The 14,231-nt window shown below is 57.9% G+C and overlaps 1 protein-coding gene across 1 annotated transcript; it reads left to right on the forward strand.

Moving 5' to 3' along the window:
• The first annotated feature begins 1,603 nt into the window (after nt 1-1,603).
• ARHGEF16 (Rho guanine nucleotide exchange factor 16) lies at nt 1,604-14,226 on the forward strand. The gene is made up of 15 exons (XM_039727802.1): nt 1,604-1,653; nt 3,629-4,199; nt 4,789-4,840; nt 5,241-5,410; nt 6,047-6,103; nt 6,533-6,693; nt 7,129-7,281; nt 7,640-7,769; nt 8,500-8,574; nt 9,415-9,507; nt 9,882-10,036; nt 10,339-10,518; nt 10,886-10,959; nt 11,340-11,441; nt 12,679-14,226. The coding sequence occupies exons 2-15, from the start codon at nt 3,654-3,656 to the stop codon at nt 12,816-12,818; spliced, it is 2,088 nt and encodes a 695-aa protein (XP_039583736.1). The 5' UTR covers nt 1,604-1,653; nt 3,629-3,653; the 3' UTR covers nt 12,819-14,226.
• Nucleotides 14,227-14,231: the final 5 nt, after the last annotated feature.

Genomic DNA, 14,231 nt, shown 5'->3' on the forward strand with positions numbered 1-14,231 from the left:
CACCCAGAACAGGGCACTGAGTGCCACGTCCAGGCCTTCCTTGGACACCTCCACGGATGGGCACTCCAAACCTCCCTGGGCAGCCCCTGCCAAGGCCTGAGCACCCTTTCCATTAAAAAACTCTTCCTCATATCCAGCCTGAACCTCCTCTGGCACAATTTGAGTCTGTTTCTTGTTGTCCTTCTGTCAGGGAGTTGTGCAGAGCCAGAGGCCCCACCCTGAACCTCCTTTTCTCCAAGCTGAGCCCCCCAGCTCCTTCAGCCTCTCCTCACAGGACTTCCCCAGCCCCTTCCCCAGCTCTGTGCCCTTCTCTGGAAATGTTTCAGCCCCTCAATGTCTCTCTTGTTGTGAGGTTCCCAGAGCTCACAGAGCACTCGAGTTCTCCCCAGTGCAAAGCAGGTACATCACATCCCACTGAAGGGATGCACAGGGAGGAGTGAGAGTATTCCAGGGTGGGAGAAAGCGTTGGGATGGGGCATCAATAAGCTGATGGAAAATGTCAAGCATATTTCCTTTCACAACCAGAGCGAAGAGCGAGTGAACTGCCCAGTGATAGCGGTCAGATGGTTCAGCTCCGGGGGATCCTGGGAGCAGAAATTACTTGAAAGCCGGGTCTTTGAGCTAAAAACCCCATTACACAACTGATGAATGGCCTCGCTTCAAAAAGTCATTCATGGCGATCAAATGATGGTGTCCCACATTCGGGATAATGGCCCTTCCCCGGAGATCGGGAGGGTTTCAGTCGGAGCTGAACCCTTGAGTAGGAGCCCTCCTCTCGCTGGAGCCTTTCTCCTTATTAGCCCCGGAGGGGAAGGATAAAAAAATCTGTGGGATAAGAAAGCTGTGATAATGGGGCGATTGTCAGGCAGGCATTTCAAAGAATATTGCTGACAAGTGGACTTTGTCATGCACAAAGTGCTTGAGATTCACCACAAACAAGTGAGAAAAAGGCCCCATTTGGGGGATGGGGAGGAACAGAACAGGGGGGCAAAAGAGAAGGTCAAGGAAAAGTCTGTTCCCAGTAAAGACACAGAGCACTGTTGAGCCTTACTGGGCAGCTGTCAGCAGCCTGACCCTCAGATCCTCTTTCCCAGTAGCTGCAGCGCCCAAAAGCAGCCGAAACTGATGTTTTGTGCATCCGGAGGGATCACCCGAGGTTACCTTTGACCAGTGAAAACCCATCTGAAGAGAACATCAGACATGCCTGCAGTAAGGGACTGCTGAAATACCGCGTGTGTGCCGGCCAGACCCCGACGACAGCCGGGGCACACTCGTTTGTCACCCGCTAACGTGACAAGAGAACGAAGCGAATAATCCCCCCCGCCTCCAGCCACCTTGCAGAGGCAATTTTAGGGGATGGGGAACGCCGAGATTCCAGGGGCGCACACACCTGATGAACCCTCATTAAGAAGCAGCAAAACACAGTTCCTAGACTCGCTTAGTTAATTTTTCACCCCCGGGAAGCCGAGGACACCCCGGGAAGCCGGGGCGCGGCAGGCAGCGGAGCCGGGATGTGCGGGACACCGCGCACCTCCATCCCGGCACGGTCTCGGGGGCCGGACCGGCACCTCCCCCGGGGCCGCCCCGGTCCCTCCCAGCCCTGCCGGTCCCTCCCATCCGTCCCCGCCGCCGTGCTGGCTCCGAGGGGCGCGGGTAGGTGCGGGCGCGGCGGGGCCGGGGCGGGAGAGCCGCGGAGGGAGCGGGGAGCCCGGGGAGGGACCATGGGGACCGGCACCGGGAATGCGGGGCAGCCGTGAAGGGTGGCGGCCCCGAGCCAGCGGACACCGAGCGCCTTCCGGGGAGGGGACGGCGGCGGGCGGCTGTGCCGTCCCTCCCGAGGCGCAGCCGGGCTCGTCCTGCCCGCTGTCCCCGCTGTCCCCGAGGGTCCCAGCGGTGCCGGGGGTGGTTGGGTCCGTGGCGGAGGGGTTGGTGCTTCGCAGGGCTGTATCCCGCCGTGTTCCCAGCTCGTTTAGAGCCCTGCCCGCTGCACAGTACGGTGCCTGTGCCCGTGTGCCACCGCGGGCAGTGACACGGGCGATCGATGCCCTGTGTGGCCACCGAGCCTCGCTCCACGCCAGCACCGAGAGCTGTGCGTGCTGCGGCGCCCAGACCCTCTGGCTTCAGGCTTGTTTGTTGCCACCAGGGTTTAGGATAAGCTTCGTCCTCAGGCAGGATGGGGTTAACAGCGGAATGTGGCGCTTTGCTCGTCCGAGGGACACTTGGCAGACCTCAGGACACATGGGTCCCGCATCCGAGGACAGTGGAATGAGCAGCATCTCTGTCAAACGAGCTGTTGTTGATGGGTCTGTGCTGTCCTCCTGCCAGTCATTCATGCAGGGAAAAGCACGGTCCAGCCTTGGTTTGTTTCCTGGTCTTTGAAAGGGAACAGCTTGGAGATGGCACTGGCACACAATGGGATCTCAGTTGAGGACAACGAAACCATAATTTCTCCCGAAGTTATGTAATAGGCAGAGGGCATAAAACGCTCTGCCTGCTCTGTAGGGGCAGAGTTCTGTAGGTGCATGGTTCTGTGCATGGCACAGGAGGGGATGAGTGACCTTAACCCCACCTGGGAAGCCCCAGGGAGTGGGGCAGGTGTTTCTGTGGGCAGCGTGGAGTGGTTTGGGGCAGGTATGAGCTTGGAGGAGCACAGGGTTCACGGCCGGGAATTCCACAGCCTGGGGGAGGTGGCACTCAGGAGGGTGCAGACCGGCTGTGGTGGCTGGCAGCACCCCAAAGGGGAATGAGGGGACACGGAGGTGTGGCAGCAGTGGGGCTCGGGGAGGCTCCAGGCCTGCCTGTCTCAGGTCTGGGCCTGCCTGGTGCCTGAGGCACGGTCTGGGTGCTCCAGGGACTGGCTGCTCCCATGGCCTGGCTTCTCCCAGGTCTGGCTGCTCCCATGGCCTGGCTGCTCCAGGGCCTGGCTACTGCTAGGTCTGGCTGCTCCATGGCCTGGCTGCTCCATGGTCTGGCTGCTCCTGGGTCTGGCTGCTCCATGGCCTGGCTGCTCTGGGACTTGGTAGCTCCAGGGTCTGGCTGCTCCATGGTCTGGCTGCTCCATGGTCTAGCTGCTCCAGGCCTGGCTGCTCCTATGGCCTGGCTGCTCTGGGACTTGGTAGCTCCAGGGTCTGGCTGCTCCAGGGTCTGGCTGCTCCAGGGCCTGGCTACTCCCAGGTCTGGCTGCTCCACGGTCTAGTTGCTCCCAGGTCTGCCTGCTCCCATGGCCTGGCTGATCCACGTCTGGCTACTCTGGGCCTGGCTGCTCCGTGGTCTGGCTATTCCCCGGTCTCTCTGCTCCCAGGTCTAGCTGCTCCTGGCCTGGCTGCTCCCATGGTCTGGCTGCTCCCATGGCCTGGCTGATCCAGGGTCTAGTTGCTCTGGGGTCTGGCTGCTCCCATGGCCTGGCTACTCCTGGTTCCTGACCACATCCTGGAGCCCCTGTCCCAGCCCTGGCACACAGGTGGCCCCGCAAGGGGCAGGGTGGTGACAGCATCCCCAGTGCGTCCATACGGGCCCGGCCTGAGGAGCACCCTGGGAAGGTGGAGGCCATGTCCTGCACTGTCCCAAGGTTCCCGTGGCTCAGTGTAAATTCCTGCCACCTGTCTATCTGTCTGTCTGTCCTCCTCAGCTTGCTGCTCCCCTGAGCCACCACCATGTCTCGGGGCTCCTCTGCTACCTCTGTGGATGACAAGACCTTGCTCCTGGAGTACCGATGTCACCCAGTGCGGCCGGAGCCCCCCAGCCCGACGTATGCCCCTGGGAAGCGCAGCCCCACCACGGCTCCCAGTGCCACCCCGCTGTCACCACTGGGCTCCCCCACCTCGGCCGAGCCCCGCCGCATCATCCTCAGCACGGACAGCCCTGCCGCGCTGAAGGTGGGAACGCAGCAGCTCATCCCCAAAAGCTTGGCCGTCTCCTCCAAGCCCAAGAACAGCCCCTCCCGGCACCAGAGCTTCGGGGCGAGCCGGGAACCCCTGAGCCCCGACCCGAAGCGGGCGGCTGTCCCCATGCTGGCCCTGGAGGCGGAGGATGAGGATGATGGCGGAGGGGCCCTCAAACGCAACCTGAGGAACATGTCCTACCGCGCGGCCATGAAGGGGCTGGGGGCTGAGCTGGAGCCAGCCAAGGCCTCTCCTTCACTGAAACCCGTGTCTGAGGATGGCAGCGCCCTGCCCGACCGCAGCCCTGGCAGGAGCAAGGTGGGTTTAGCCCCCACTGTCAGCCCTGTCAGGCAGGGATGAGTTCCTGCATTCCTGGTGGTGACAGAGAAGCTGCAGAGCCCAGAGCTCTAGTCAGTTCTGGGGCTGGTTTGCTGAGCCTGGTGTCGTGACTGGTGCCTTGGGAAGCTCCGTGTCACCAGCAGATGCTGCAGGTCCCTGGAGAGGCTGGGAATAGCTGACATGGTTTCCGTGGGGAGTGGAGCTGGACGCTTGGCAGGCTGCGGGATGTTTGCAGGGTGGGGCTGGCCAGGAGAGCGGCTCCAGTCGTACACAAACATGGGTGAAGCACGTCTGGGGAAAGGGAGACTCCAGAGCAGGCAAAGTCCAGGTGTGAGAGAGGTTTGACAGCAGCAGTGCAAGTACAGAATGGTTCTGAGCTTGACCCTGGTTATATGGGAGGTGAAAGCTGAGTCACCTGGGTAAGGCAAACAGCCCACACAAAAGCCAGGCTGCAAGAACAGGGTGGTGTGGGCCAACTGGCACAGGTAACTCCCCCTTTCCCTGAAGGAGTTTTCCCATGGCCACATAAGTGTGGTAACCACAGCATGCTCTCCTCTTGCCCTTGCAGAAAACCCTCGGGCGGAAGCGGGTGCAGAAGCGTGGTGGCTCGTTCAAGGACCGTGAGTGCTCCTCTCCCCTGTCCCCTGTGCCTCAGCCAAGCAAATCCCTGCAAGGCCCTTCCCCACTGTGCTGCTCCCTGCCCGTGGCCCAGGGCCACAGCTTTTGTCTCTGTTTCCCCGAAGCAACAGGAGCACTGCTGCCCTGCTTTCCCACTCCTGGGGCTGATAACGCTGCTGTGCTCACAGATGGATGGCTCCCAGGGAAAATGGGAGAGCTGTGGGAGGCTGCTGGGAGCAGGAGCCGCTGGGTAATCAGTGCAGTGCAAAGTCCAACCTCATCAGGGAGTTTCTGGCCCGGAACTTGTGGCTCGTGGCCAACAGGACAAGGCAGCCATGCTGGGAAGGGAAGCCATGAGCTGGGAGAGTCTGCAGTGCTGACCTCGTGTCTTGTCCTCCGCAGAGCCCCGGCTCTATCAGGAGATCCGTGAGAGAGGCCTGAACTCTGTCAGCCATGAGTCAGACGAGGACTTGCTGGAGGAGGCCCTGCCAGAGGAGCCGTCCCCTCTGGGTGCTGCTATCGTGGTGCAGAGCTACCGCCCGGCCCAGGTGACCTGGAGCCAGCTCCCAGAGGTAGGAGCAGCAGCCCAGGGGGTCTGAGAGCTGTGAGGGGATAATTCCATGCCATTAGTGCTTGCACTGGCCTGGCTGGGACACGCAGGGTCTGCCCAGAGCTGTTGGTGCTGCTGTGGTTGGGCTTCACCCACCACTGAGGGAAGGCAGGTGCCCCTTGCTGGGCTTTCCCTGTGGGCTGTGGGGAGAGTAATCTTCATCCAGGGAGTGGCAGCAGCTGCTGGGGGCCCGGGTGATGCTGCAGGGGGTGATGCAGGAGTGAGTGGTGGTGGTGGTATGTGATGTTTTCTGATGGCTTGTGGTGGGTTCCTTTGGTGTGTGGTCGTGTGTTGCAGTGTGTGATGGTTTGTGATGGGTTGTGCTTGTGTGTGATAGTTGTAATGGTTTCTGATGGGTTGTGATGATTTCTGATGGTTTGTAATGGTTTGTAATTGTTTGTGATGGGTTCCTTTGGAGTGTGCTGGTGTGCTGCAGTGTGTGATGGTTTGGAAGGGGTTCCTTTGGTGTGTTGCAGTGTGTTATGGTTTGGGGAGGGTTCCTTTGGTGTGTGCTGGTGGGATGGGCCGTGGGGTGGCTGACACAGCCCCAGACTGCACTAGAGGGCGTGCAAGGACCATGGCTCCTGCTCATCCACAGGTTCTGGAGTCGGGCATCCTGCAGAGGATCTCCCCTGAGGAGCGCAAGCGGCAGGAGGTGAGAGAGCCCTGGGAGGTGCCCAGGAGCACAGCAGGGTCACAAAGGCTGTGGGACACACGTGGCTCTGTCAGGGAAGCTCCAGGTGGAGCTCAGCTCAGCTCATGGTGCTGCTGCTTCAGCTGCTCCAGGACTGGGCAGTGCTCAGAGGGCTCACCTGCACTAATTGGTGAGGAAACAGGCAGCTCCATTGGATGCTGATGGGAAGGGAAAACATCTTCATGCTATGGATTTTTAATGACTGACTGTCCTAAAACACACTGGGATTATTGGTATTGGCCAGGCCATGCATGAGGTGACACAGAGAACTAACCTGGAGCCAAGTCATTTCCAGTGGCTTTGTGCCAAAGAATATAAACAAGATTTAACAATTAATTCCCAGCTTTGTCCAGTCAGTTTATGCTGTTGCATCTTCCCTGCTTTCTCCAGGCAATGTTTGAGATCATCACTTCTGAGTACTCCTACATGCATAGCCTGAACATCCTGGTGAGCCACTTCATGAGGTCAGAGGAGCTGAAGGAGACCATGACTCAGACAGAGCACCACCACCTCTTCTCCAACATTGGGGACATCCTGACAGTCAGCAAGAGGCAAGTGGGGCCTGGGAGGGGACCCTGAGCTTTTTATTTGTAGTGCTAAACCAACCATCCCTTGGATTGTTGAAGGGACTCACTGGGAGGTGGGGAGGAAACGCCTTGGGAGCTGTGTCCGTGTGGGAAGGCAGCAGGAGGAGGATGCAGCAGCCCTGGGAATGGCTGTGGGGGTGTTGAGGGCTTGTGGCTTCCTGATGGGGCAGAAAGTAAAGCCTCATGGAGGGCTGAGGTGGAGGAGGGATCCCGTGCAGCAATGGAGGAAGCGTTTGCCTCTGGGGAAGGCGTGGGTGTCTCAGCTGCTGGAGCTGCCCTGCCAGAAGGGATCCAGGCCCCATCTCCTCTGGGAAAACTGGGGAAAAGCAGCACTGGGAACACTCAGTTTGTCCAGCCCTAGTGAGTCATGTGGTGAGGTTGTTTGAATTCTCTCCTCAGCTTCTTTGAGGACTTGGAGAAGCGACACCAGGAGCACCTCCTGATCCCTGACATCAGTGACATCGTGGAGGAACACGCCTCAAAACACTTCAACCCCTACATCAGCTACTGCTCCAATGAAGTCTATCAGCAGAGGACCCTGGATAAGCTGCTGTGAGTACAGGGCTGGCCAAGGAGCTGCCTCTGAGGGGCTCTGGGCTCCAGGGACTGCAGAGGTCCACAGCATGTAGGGACAGGAATGGGCCTTGTTCATTTCAGATTCAAGTCTGAGTCTGTTGTTGGTACATCTGTGGCTTTACCCACCTTTTGGTGGGCTCACCATCTCTCTCTGGGTGCTTTTCCAGCACCTGCTGTGGGATCAGTCCCGTTTCTGCCCAGCTGGGCACTCCAAGCCTGGCAGAGTACCCCAGGCAGTGTCATCACTGCTCTGTGTTTCCAGTGTGTGGAGCGCTGCTGGAACAGCCTGCCAACTGAAGAACAGAGTTAATGGAGCTTTCTTGTCCTGTTCCAGAACCACAAACCCCTTATTTAAAGAGACCCTGAAACAAATTGAAAGGAAACCAGAGTGTGGAGGCCTGCCAATGATCTCATTTCTCATTCTGCCCATGCAGAGGGTAACACGGCTTCCTCTGCTCTTAGATGTAAGTAATCACACAGTGGCACTGCTTGGCACCTCTGAAGAGGTGACTCTGCTATTCCCTTTGTTTGCTGAGCCTGGGACAGCCTCTGCTTGGAGTTCCAGCCCTCTGGGGCTGGGCCCTGGGTGCTGAGCCTGGATCCTCCTGTATTCAGGAGAAGCATTTGGATAACTCTCAGGCACATGGTGGGATTCTTGGGGTGTCCTGTGCAGGGCCAGGAGTTGATCTTAATGGATCCCTCCCAACTCAGCATATTCTGTGATTTATATCCAGAACAATCTCCTTCTCTGGAGGGTGTCAGGTGTGCAGCTTAAAGCTCTGTGAATAACATTTCATGTCTTGGTGCCACCCATCTGAGCGACCTGAGCTTCTTCTGTGCCATATCTGGGTCCCAGGGTGGGGTGGCACAAGTGTCCTGGTCAGGCAGCCCAGGAATGGAAAGCAGGTCTTGCATTCTTCATGGAAATCTGCTCTAAATGGCCAAGCTGCTGGATTTGGGATTTCCACTGACTGCTCCCAGTCTGTGTGGGTTGCAGGGATGAGGGCCAGGGGGTGGCCTGGCACGTATCAGACACGAAACCCCCAGATTCACAGCTCCCAGCACTGTTAAACCTTCCTTTGACCATTGGGAGCAGCTCAATCAATCCGTGGCATCCTGAAATCTCAGGAGAGTAGCTGATACTCCCTCCTTGGAGGTGCAATGTCACTAAAGCTTCTTATCTTGGAATTCCAGACCGTCCAGCAAAAAACAAACGCGCGCACCGCAGCGTACGGAGCTGCCACCCGCGCTGTGAAGGCCATCAGCAAGGTGAGGCCCAGCTGCCAGCCCTCCACCTCTCCTCCTGCCAGCTCAGCCCTCTGGAGCACTGATCCAGCGCTGCCATTCTGGCCTCTCGTTTCCCTCCCAGCATCAGTTCACTTGAGGCTCCTCTGCTCCAAGCAGCTGCTGGATGAACACACCTTTTCCCTTCTCGCCTTTGTCACCTGATCTTGGTTTGTTCCTTTTTCTTGCCCTCTTTTCTTCTTTCCTCTTTGGCTCATTTTGTCCTTCCTGAGACAGCTCTCACCGTGGGTTTTGGGGATTTGGGCAAAGGGCAGTGAATGAAGCAGAGAGGGAAGTGTGGAGTGCAATAGTCACGAGCTGTCCATGCTCCTGGATCTCATCTCCCAGTGTTTTTCCATCCACTGCTCAGTCACACAGGCCAAAGGGCCACAGACACTGCACCACCACCACCATGCCAGTGGTGGCTCTTCCTTTCATCCCCCTGAGGAGCAGCTCTTGGCAGCACATTCCTGCTGCTCCCAGTCTGCCCTGCTCTCACATCCCAGCAGAGTCCTCCCCTCTGTGTGCTTGTCCATCCTCCTGCCTTGAGCTCTTCTCAGATGATTAATTCTTCCTCCTCCTGTTGCTCCTCAGTTCTGGTGCAGGTTCACTTGAGTCCTTCTCCAGGCAGGGCCCATGTGCCATCTCTCTCCAGCAGAGCATCCCACTGCCTTTTCCCAACCTGGCATGAAGCCTGTGACAGGAATTGTCTGTCTCTCCTGCTCAGGACAGCAGGACAGTCCCTAACGCTGGGGGTGGTGGGAGATGGATGAGCTCAGTTTCTGACCCTTCTCCATTTCCCTTGGGATGTTCTTCTCTTCCCAGCTGGTCAAGAGCTGCAATGAGGGAGCTCGGGCTATGGAGAGGACAGAGCAGATGTACACCTTGCAGAAACAGCTGGAATTCGGGAAGAAGAAGGTGAGGTCTTGTGGAAGAGGTGGTGGGAGTTCTTCTGGGGCCTGTTTAGGCAGATCAGACCCGTGCTGGGAATCCTTCTGGGGAGCCTGGACTGGGCTGTTGGATGCAGGCAGTTTCTAAAGGGTGTAGTAAAGCCATGACAGTGTCACCACTTTTGGGGTCCAGGGGCTGCATCTGGTGTGCTGGAGTGGGGTGCACAGCTGCCCTGCCTTCCACCTGCCCCCTGGAAAATCCTTTTTAAAAAAACACTTGAACACATGTGATGTGTCCATCCCAACTGACCCCAGGACTACTGCAGGTTCACTTCCTGCCTTGAGTTTGCCTGCTGCTGGTGAGGAGGGCAGTGCCTGAGCCTTTTGCTGGCTCTGTTGCAGCCTTTCCCGCTGATCTCGGTGTCCCGGTGGCTGCTGAAGCGGGGGGAGCTGCACCTGCTGCTCTCCGAGGAGGCCGGCATCTTCCGCCGCGGCGCCGGCCGCCTCTGCCACCTCTTCCTCTTCAACGACGTCCTCATCATCACCAAGAAGAAGAGGTGAGAGCCCTGCATTTCCCTGAAGAACAGCTAGGGGGATTAAACTCCAATTTCCCCAGCAGTGCATACCAAAGAAATCTGAGATTTCCATCTTTGTGAGCTGTCCCTTGTCAGCCAGAAGAGTCCCACCGGTGGCTTTGTCTCGGTGGGTGGGTGACCAGCAGGTCCCCAGAGCCATGTCCCACCCTGAGCATCAGCTCCAGGCTGCTCTGGCAGTGCCTGCTGAGCCTCCTGTGCCGGGCTGGGAGCTGGGAAGTGTCCCAGACCCCACAGCTGAGGCGCTGATCCCCTCTGTGCCGCAGCGAGGAGAGTTACACGGTCATGAACTATGCCACGCTGGACCAGGTCACCGTGGAGAAGGTGGAGAGCTCAGACCCACCCTCCCCTCCTCCTGGCAAGGCTGGTGGGCGCCTGCTGCGAGTGGTGCTGGAGAAGGACAGCGAGGGCCGGCGGGAGGAGGTGGTGCTGTCGGCAGAGACGCTGTGAGTGCCACGCTGGGATGTTGCTCTGGCCCTTGGGATGAACTGGTGCTCTGGAATCCTCTGAGGCTTCTGCAGATCTCTCTTTCCCCCCACACTCCTCCTCCTGGAAATGGGGATGTGCACAGCCTTCCCCCAGGCTCTTTTCCTTCCTCTTTCTTATATTTCCCATATAATTCCCATATCAGCTTCCCCTGTCCAAGTGAAGCAAAGCAGCTGGGCCGTGTGTGCCACTTGGGAAGTGTCCTTACACTGAATAGTCTGATCAGTGTGACTCCCCTGGAAAGCTTTCATCTTGCTAGGAATGTCCCAGCTGCTGCTGGCCACAGGGGTGCTGTCCTAAGGCTCTGTTTGTGTTTCCCTGTGGCAGGAGTGACCGGGCCCGGTGGATTGCAGCGCTAATGCACAGGGAGAAGGAAAAGCCTGACACCACTCCCAAAGGAGGTACCATGTGCCAGAGGGCAGCCTGGCTCTGCAGGGATCCCCTGTCACACCAGAGCATTTGCAGGCCCAGGTTTCTACCTGGTTCTCCTCCACTCCTGCCAATAGAGAGGAAATCCCCATGCCTTGCTCCTTAGAAGTTGCCTCCCCTGAAGTTATCAGTCACAATTGACCTTAAATGCATTTCCTGGGAGGCACAGTGGAATTCCAGGAATGCCTTCAGCTGTTGTTAAAGGAGGTTTGACAAGCTTGGAGGGATTAGGGGCGGGGACAGGAGGGAATGGAGCATGCTGTGCTGTGGAGCACTGGGTGGGCAGCTGGGGGGTCAGGGCTGAGCAGGGGGCTGTGCCTGCTCACTGTCCCTGCTGTCCCCTGTCCTGCAGACCTGAGCCAGGTGGAGATCACCCGTGCCTACCTGGCCAAGGAGGCGGATGAGCTGTCCCTGCAGCAGGCAGATGTTGTCCTGGTGCTGGGTGGAGAGGACGGTGAGTGCCAGGGAGCGTGGGGCTGGGTGTGGGGCAGGCTCTGACCTCAGCAGAGCCGGGGCAGGGGGAGCCTTCAGTGATCCCTGGGGATTGGGTTTTAGCAATTGCAGAAGCTTCCAGGAAGGCCTGGCTGCTGGAGAGACCCATGGCACTGCCGTGGGCAGCTGGTTTGTTCCTTAGGGCTGACTCCTGTGTGCAGACTGGTCCCAGCAGTAGAGGCCTCAGAAGTGAGAGGAAACACCCCCCAGAACAGGCAGTAAATCTGAAACCTCCTCCCCTGCCATCCCTGTGGTGCCTTGTGGAGGCTGCCCTAGAACAGAGACTAGATGGAGCTAAAGAGCAAAGTAGGGATTTATTAGGAGGCTTCAATGGATCCACCTTGGGCAGCACAAGAGCCCAGCCAGGGCCACACTCCAGGTGAATCCAAAATGGTCACAAAAATGCATGGCTGGTACAGAGTCTCTCAGTTTTGTAAGTTTTGGTCCATTTGCATATTGGAGTTAATTGTCCAATTCCAGCTTCAGCCCATGAGGTCCCATCCTTGTTTTTCTCTCTTCAGCCCATGTTCTTTGTGCTCCTGGGCCTAAGATTTGGGTCATTTGTCCTTGGTCCCCAGCTAGAGCAGGAATTGCTTGGTCTCCCTGCTCTGTGCAGAGAGCTCACCATCCCCTAATATGAAGCCCAGACCCACACACTAAAGCAACATAGAATCTGAAAAATAAAAAAGCTAAAACCTGAGGCATCACCTGGACACCTCTAGCCAGAACCTCCAAGGGAGGAGAGCGGTGCATCCACAGGACCCATGGCCCTTCCTGGCCCTGTCAGCAGCTCTGTTCTCTCCTAAACTGGTGCTGGGGGAAGCAGCTCTGGAACAAGGAGCCGGGCTGGTTCCCCCAGGATCTGCAGCCCTTCTGTCAGCAGCTCTGTTCTCTCCTCGGCTGGTGCTGGGGGGAGCGTTTGCGGGACGGGGAGCGGGGCTGGTTCCCCCAGGATCTGCAGCTCTTCCTGGCTCTGTCACCCACTCTGTTCTCTCCTAGGCTGGTGCTGGGGGGATCAGCTGTGGGATGGGGAGCAGAGCTGGTTCCCCCAGGATCCACAGCCCTTCCTGGCCCTGTCAGGAGCTCTGTTCTCTCCTAAACTGGTGCTGGGGGAAGCAGCTCTGGAACAGGGAGCAGGGCTGGTTCTCCCAGGATCCACAGCCCTTCCTGGCCCTGTCAGCAGCTCTGTTCTCTCCTAGGCTGGTGCTGGGGGGAGCGCTTGCGGGACGGGGAGCAGGGCTGGTTCCCCCAGGCCTGTGCCCGGCCCATCACGAGCCGCGTGGCCGCCGAGGGCAACGTGCGGCGCATGGAGCGGCTGCGCATCGAGACCGACGTGTAGGGACAGCCCGGAGGGACCCCTCTGCCTCAGGGACCCCAGACCTCTGCAGACTGAGCCCACGGAGAGGAGGCAGCAGCAGAGCCTTTCTTCTTGAACTGATTGTCTCAGGTGGCAGATCTCATCAGGCAGGACGGGTTTGTGTGGCAGCTGTGACACAGCAGCTCCGCTGTGAGAGCTGGCACCGGGCACTCCTGGCAGCGCTGGCACTGGTGACCCAGAACAGGCTCTGGGAGCAGCCAAGGGCTTGGCTCAGGTTGGAAAGCTGGAGCTGTGCTGGGCTCTGAGGTGCCCATGTCACCATCTCCGTCCCTGCTGGCAGCTGGGCCAGCACCTGCTGCACACCTGGTGTGGGAGAGCACACCCCAGTCAGGCTGTTTGGACCTTAAATCCATGAGCTTGGCTTATTCCCAGTTTTTGCTCCTGTTTCTCTTTTTTCTGTCTCTCCCCCAACAATAATTCTTGGGCCCTTCAGGCAGAGCCATGCCCTGCACAGCTGAGGTGATGCCAGACACATTTTGGTCACTTGATAAAATACTTGATGCCAGAGTTGTTCCCATGGAGTCAGCTCTGGAGCCAAGAATGGAATATGCTCCAGGCACAGGGGGAAGCAGGGGCAGGATGAGGAGCAGTGCTGCAGCTCCCACCTCCCTTTCCCTCCTCCCACCTGGGGAGGGGGCTCTGCTGGGGTGCTCAGCCCCTCACACCCCATGCAGGGCACATGGCAGGTACAATTTTGGGGTGAGCCAGCCCCATACACTGCCAACTTCACATTCACAGGGGCACTGTTGATGTAAGGTCTGTTCTGATCGAACTGTTCAACTGTAAATTAAGGTAACAATAAATCCTTGGATACCCATGGACCACGTGTTCTCTGTTAGTGGTGAGTGTCCCTGAGCATGGCAGCTCCAAGGAGCCAGGTTGTGCCAACCATGAGCCCTAAAACGAAGCTTCGTTCTGCTGGTGGCATTGCATGTTCTGACACGATATCCACACCTCATGAAACACCCTCCAGAGCCCCTGCCAGCCTGCTGTCACCTGGAGCAGCTGTCAGGTGCATTTGAGTGAGACAGACAAGATAAGTAGAAACTCAGCCAGGCTTTCTTTTATTTCTTTTAACTGTGCAGAAAGTAACATTTTTCATCAGTGCTTAATTAAAGAAGATCCAAAAAGGGAGACAGTACATGAAAAGAGGAAGCAAACAAACTGTATTAAGAAATATGAACAGAAAAAGAACATTATATAAAAATACAGGGCTTGCTCTGAGCAGCTGCCAGGACTCATGGAGCAGCAGCTGGAATGGGACAGGATGGATCCATCCCCAAGTTTAAGGCTGTTCCCATGCTCTCCTGGAGCAGGGCCATCAAGGCACAGCATCTCCACTGGCCTCCTCCTCCTCCTCCTGTGCTGCTCCCA

This window comes from Passer montanus, unplaced genomic scaffold (genome assembly GCF_014805655.1).
Source record: "Passer montanus isolate IOZ18808 unplaced genomic scaffold, ASM1480565v1 scaffold62, whole genome shotgun sequence".
NCBI classification, from domain to species: domain Eukaryota; kingdom Metazoa; phylum Chordata; class Aves; order Passeriformes; family Passeridae; genus Passer; species Passer montanus.